Below are 5122 nucleotides of genomic sequence, written 5' to 3' on the forward strand. Positions count from 1 at the left end.
GAGATGTCTTAAAATAAGATGCCTTAAAATAAAGACAGGAGATGGGCTTCCACCAAATCAGCCACTGAAGCGCACACAGGGTTGTGTCTGTACCGCTCGCTCCCGGTCCTGGTGTCTCTGTGACCTCTGGCGGCAGAGTGACCGCAGGAATGCAAGCACCATTTTGAGGGGAGGCATGTTGGGAGGCCATGTCACCACTTTGGGGGAGACTTCAGCAGGCTTAAGGAAAGGTTTTGCCATTCTTGCACAGATTCATAAAACCCAGGAAGGAACTTTCAACCCGGGCAGTGAAAGTCTCGACATAAAAAGTTTTGTGTTTCAAAAACAAGTAACTGCTGCTTATAAAGGTCTGCTTTCCACCCACAGGTGACCATTATCTCACAGGTGAAATTTTAGCATATGACTGAAACATTCTCTAGCCCCAGCGTCATGATTCAGCACCTCGTATTAATAATTCATAGAGCACAGGCGCCCAGTGGAAGGGAGTGACATAGTCCCTTGCCTTCTGAAAGGTAGCTGATGGAGAGGAGGCTGTGGCATGTGTGGGTGTCAGACATCTGTCTCCTGGCTTTCACGGAGGGGGGGGGCAGGAGGATCCCTCGTTGGCAAAGGCCTCTGGGAAAAGGTGAATTGGGTGGTCCAGCTGGGATCCACACATGTGGCCACCAGCCCTTCCCATGTGCACCGACTCCTGGTTTTCCAGTTGCGCCGGGCAGGTGGGAGAGCCTTTCTGTTTGCTGTGCAAGATTCCAGCTTGGTTCCCGGCCACCATCAAACACAAATGTGCTGTTTTTTCTTTTTTGAGCTTCCAACCCTTGCAACCTTCCAAAAATAAATCAAACCAGCCATCAGGGCACCGAAATAATACTACTACTAATAAGCGGCTTTGCTGAGACTTACATAAACAACACTTCTGAGGTAAACTTTCCCCCAGAGGTCTGGCAGCACTCTTTTTATGTAACCAGCTTACTGGTAATTACTAGACTTGGGTGCATTAACCCTGGAAATAGATTTTAATAGCAACTCCTAAAAACAAAAGACATGAAACGAAAATGAAAAAATGTGCACCAACTAGAAAAACACTTGGCAGCCTCCTCCAGCCCAAGTTGAAGACACACGCACCGCCCCCTCCTCCCCCCAACGGTAAAGCCCTTTTCCATGATGGGCGCAGCCAACGGGATTGGAGAAGCCGCTCGGGACCCCGCCCTCCGCTCGCGGGGCCGTGGCGCCGCCCCTCGCGTGGCGCTCCACCCGCTTCCGCTCCTCAGCCGGGATCCAGGCGCTGGGGTCAAATTGCCAGAGCAGACTTATTTGCATAGCCCAATGGCTGACTTGTATGCAAATAAGATAGGAGGGGGTTGCTGGAGGTTGGCTGGATAACTCCCGCGAGCCGGGCCCTTTGTCCTTCAGTGGCTGTGGGGCAGCTGCCATAGTCAGTCCGCGGCTGGCGTCGCGGGTCACCCAGCGAGCGAGCGGACGGGCGCCAGAAGCGGAAGGCGCGGCGGCGGCGGGCGCTGGAGGTGGAGCCGGGACAGGCGAGGGGCGGCCGGGCAGTGCCAGCGCCGGAGCCGGGTGTCTGTTCTAGGAGTGCAGAGAACATCGCCGCGTGCCCACGGTCCCAGAGCAGCCTGCACGCCGCTCTCGGTGGGGGATTTGCAGTTGCAATATGACTTTGGAGGAATTCTCGGCTGGAGAGCAGAAGACCGAAAGGTAAGTCCGTCTGCGGACTTGCAGGTGGGAGTCTCCAGAGCTCCTTCCAAGCCCCTCCTGCGACTCCCGGGTGCAACGGGCCGTAGGAGGTGTGCAGGCGGGTGGTGGAAAAGTTTGCAGAAAGGATCGCCCGCCCACCCCCTCTCCAACTCGGCCCGGTCCCGCCCGTGGGCCTTTGCAAAAGGCAGCCCGACCGTCCTGCCGAGCGGCTCCTGCAGCTGGCAGCCGGGGGCTGCATCCAGTACGCGGGCCAGCCGTGTCCTCTCTGCAGAGGGTGGTGGGTGCCCCCCCTCACCCACGGGCTTCCCAGGGGACCCTGGGAGTGTGAGATGGGGTGGTTGGCGGGAGCATGGGGAGCTTTGCGTTGCTGAAAGCCAGTGCACGGGTGCCGCCGGAGCTCCCGGAGATCTGGACTCATGAGCCCCCTTCTCCCGTCCGTGTCTGCCTTTAGGATGGATAAGGTGGGGGACGCCCTCGAAGAAGTGCTCAGCAAAGCCCTGAGTCAACGCACCATCACCGTCGGGGTGTACGAGGCGGCCAAGCTGCTTAACGTGTAAGTAGGGGGGTCCTCACCTGCCCGCTCAGGGCACCCCTTCCCGCCCCAGCCAGGGGAGGTCGCCCTCGCAGCGGGCCCCTTGGCCCTACAGCGCTGCTCCCAGGCTAGTCTTGGGGGGTGAGGAAGGGGGGCGAGGCGCGGGGTGGGGGAAGGGGTGGCGAGTGACCCGAGCGCGACCCGCGGGGACACCGGGGAGGTTGGCCGAGGGTTGCCGGCACATGCGCGGGCCGGTCGTGCCAAGGCGCTCACCAGGCCCTGCTGCTGTCCTCAGCGACCCAGATAACGTGGTGCTGTGCCTGCTGGCGGCCGACGAGGACGACGACAGGGACGTGGCTCTGCAGATCCACTTCACCCTGATCCAGGCGTTCTGCTGCGAGAACGACATCAACATCCTGCGTGTCAGCAACCCGGGCCGGCTGGCCAAGCTCCTGCTCCTGGAGTCCGAGGCCAGTGCCGCGGCGAGCGAGGGCGCCGAGCAGCCTCCTGACCTGCACTGTGTCCTGGTGACGGTAAGCTGGGAGGAGGCGGCGGGCCATTGGGCTAGACTTGGGAGGGACGGAAGTAAGGAAGGGCTAGGAAGAGCCAGACTGCAGTTCTGGATTTGGGGGTGGGGTGGGGGGTGTCACGAGGGTGGCCGCCTTTGCCCCACTAGCGTGTGGTCGGACTTTCGGCCGAGAAGTACTAGTTTCATCATCAGGATTTGCCTGGGTACAGAACATGTCTAAGCACGTTGGAGGCTGCCAGCAGCGGAAGAGATCCCTGTGAGTCAGCACTGTCAGCCCAGCTACTCCCTACCTACATCTGCACTACCTCCCGTGACTAATTCCTTTAACAGGGCAGATTAGATAAAGCCAAATAAATTCCTGGCTCGCCCTCATTAAGGAGTCAGCTTCATTCTCTGCCAGTCAAAGCTAAAAATAGAAGTGGTGTAGGAGACAGACCTCACTAATTCCCTAGAAGTACATTAAGAGGATCGAGTGGAAATTTTTTTTCTTTGCCATCTTGCATGCTTTTAATGGCCCCTGTTTTCCTAATTAGAAACATCTCTGGGTAGGTAGAGAACTTGTTTGCAGAGGCAAAGGTAGCAGCCTTGGCTTTTAAGTGTCCCTGTATTCTGATTGGCAGCCTGCCTGTTTCGCCGCTGCTGACTTGCTTTGGGGAGGCTAACAGGTGGCTGTGCTGTGCAGCTGCTCTCCGGGAGCGCACAGCGCCGAGAGCTGGATAGTTCTCCAAATTGTTTCTCCCCAGTCCCCGCCAGGGTACAGTTTTGCAGTGCAGGATAAAACTGAATATTTTGATGCAAAACTGAATAAATGCTGTCATTAGAACATGGGTACACGGTGTATGGATTGCATATATTTAGACTTTGAAGGGCATAATTTAATAGCTAATGAACAATTTGGCAGGAAAGCCAACTACGGAGAAATTGTATGTCTTCTAACTTGTCTCTCTTTTACCCAGCGATGATAGGGAGTGTTTAGACGTCTTCCCCTGTATTTGTGCAGGTGCAGGGTTTAAAAAAATTTTTTTTAATGTTTTATTTTCCTCAATCTGTTCCCAGAATCCACATTCATCACAATGGAAGGATCCTGCCTTAAGTCAACTTATTTGTTTTTGCCGGGAAAGTCGCTACATGGATCAGTGGGTTCCAGTGATTAATCTCCCTGAACGGTGATGGCAACTGAGTGAAAAGAACTGAGCCAGATTGCACTAAAGTTTTGAAATACCTTTGTAGTTACTCAAGCAGCTACTCCCTCTCCTGATGCAAGGGTTACAGAAACTGATGTCAAGGGACCGAGTGAGTTCAACTACATGTTCTGGGGGAGCGGCGATAGATGACTTTGCAGGTGGAGAGAGGTAAAAATGAAGAAGGAAGCTGTGTTGAAACCGCAATACAAGTCAAAGGAACAAATTACAAAGAACCACGCAGGAAGGAAAACAAACTCTGTATTACTTTAGAGGGTTTGGGTTACATTACAATAAACCAAATATGCTTTGTTAAAGTTTAAATAATGCAGCAGTAGTCTGGGGGAATTTGAGGTTTATATACCCCAAAGGAAAAGAAGAGCAGAAAGGGTTAATTGTATTTTAAAACCATATTTTATTGTACTTTGATGTTAAAATTCTCAAAGTTTTATTATAAATTGTGCTAAGTTATTTTATGACGTGAAAGGTTATTTATGCTATAATTTTCCCCCAAAACACAATACCTACAATAAACTGGTATGAATTAAATGCATCGTTTTTCAATGTCTACTTTTTCCTTTTAAGTTGGCGTATGAAATCTATATTTGGAAAGTTTTAAGCCCTCCTGAAATTGCATTAAGTCTGGGGGTTTTATGTGTGTTTCTTCCACTTTTTAACATTTGGGTTGGAGGCATGGGCACGACCTGTGCTTTAGTGATCTGACACTTGATTCCCTTTCTACAGGCCCAAAGTCAGAAAACAAAGGTGGCTTCCAAGGAGTTGGGAGTAGGAAAAAGGAGTGCAGTTCGAGACTGAACTCGAAAAACCTGAATAATAATTACTATTCAATGATACAAGTACTGTCATAAATTATATGCCAAGTGTGAAGGAAGCAGAGAGGAAAGAAATGGCCAAAGCTACTTGCAAGCGCAGTAAAGTTTTTATTGGGGAGGGATCATTTTATTTTAATCTTGGAAAATGAGTTTTATGTTGCCAGAGAAAGGAAAATGAATAGTCTAGCAAAAGCACTAGCTTGTGCAGAGGTGTAGAGGCTGGAAAGACCAAAACCTGTTTCGGGAACAGAGAGATTGTGAGAGAGAGAGAGAGAGAGTGTGTGTGTGTGGTATAGCAGGCTAAGGCAGAGATAAGGCTGGGAAAGGTAAGTGGGGA

The 5122-nt window shown here is 52.0% G+C and overlaps 1 protein-coding gene across 1 annotated transcript; it reads left to right on the plus strand.

The window, feature by feature from the left end:
- Nucleotides 1-1400: 1400 nt before the first annotated feature.
- On the plus strand, nt 1401-4501 carry GADD45A (growth arrest and DNA damage inducible alpha). The gene is made up of 4 exons (XM_075557279.1): nt 1401-1710; nt 2162-2263; nt 2538-2775; nt 3828-4501. Exons 1-4 carry the CDS (start codon nt 1667-1669, stop codon nt 3939-3941), a joined length of 498 nt encoding a protein of 165 aa, XP_075413394.1. The 5' UTR covers nt 1401-1666; the 3' UTR covers nt 3942-4501.
- The last annotated feature ends 621 nt before the right edge of the window (nt 4502-5122 follow it).

The sequence above is a fragment of the Tenrec ecaudatus genome, chromosome 1, assembly GCF_050624435.1.
Source record: "Tenrec ecaudatus isolate mTenEca1 chromosome 1, mTenEca1.hap1, whole genome shotgun sequence".
NCBI lineage: Eukaryota > Metazoa > Chordata > Mammalia > Afrosoricida > Tenrecidae > Tenrec > Tenrec ecaudatus.

What these genes read in the sequence shown, in the direction of transcription:
- GADD45A (XM_075557279.1), top strand. Translation starts at nt 1,667, where the DNA reads ATGACTTTGGAGGAATTCTCGGCTGGAGAGCAGAAGACCGAAAG. An exon ending in GGAGAGCAGAAGACCGAAAG is followed by an intron (nt 1,711 to 2,161) that starts GTAAGTCCGTCT and finishes GTCTGCCTTTAG; the next exon opens with GATGGATAAGGTGGGGGACG. An exon ending in GCGGCCAAGCTGCTTAACGT is followed by an intron (nt 2,264 to 2,537) that starts GTAAGTAGGGGG and finishes TGCTGTCCTCAG; the next exon opens with CGACCCAGATAACGTGGTGC.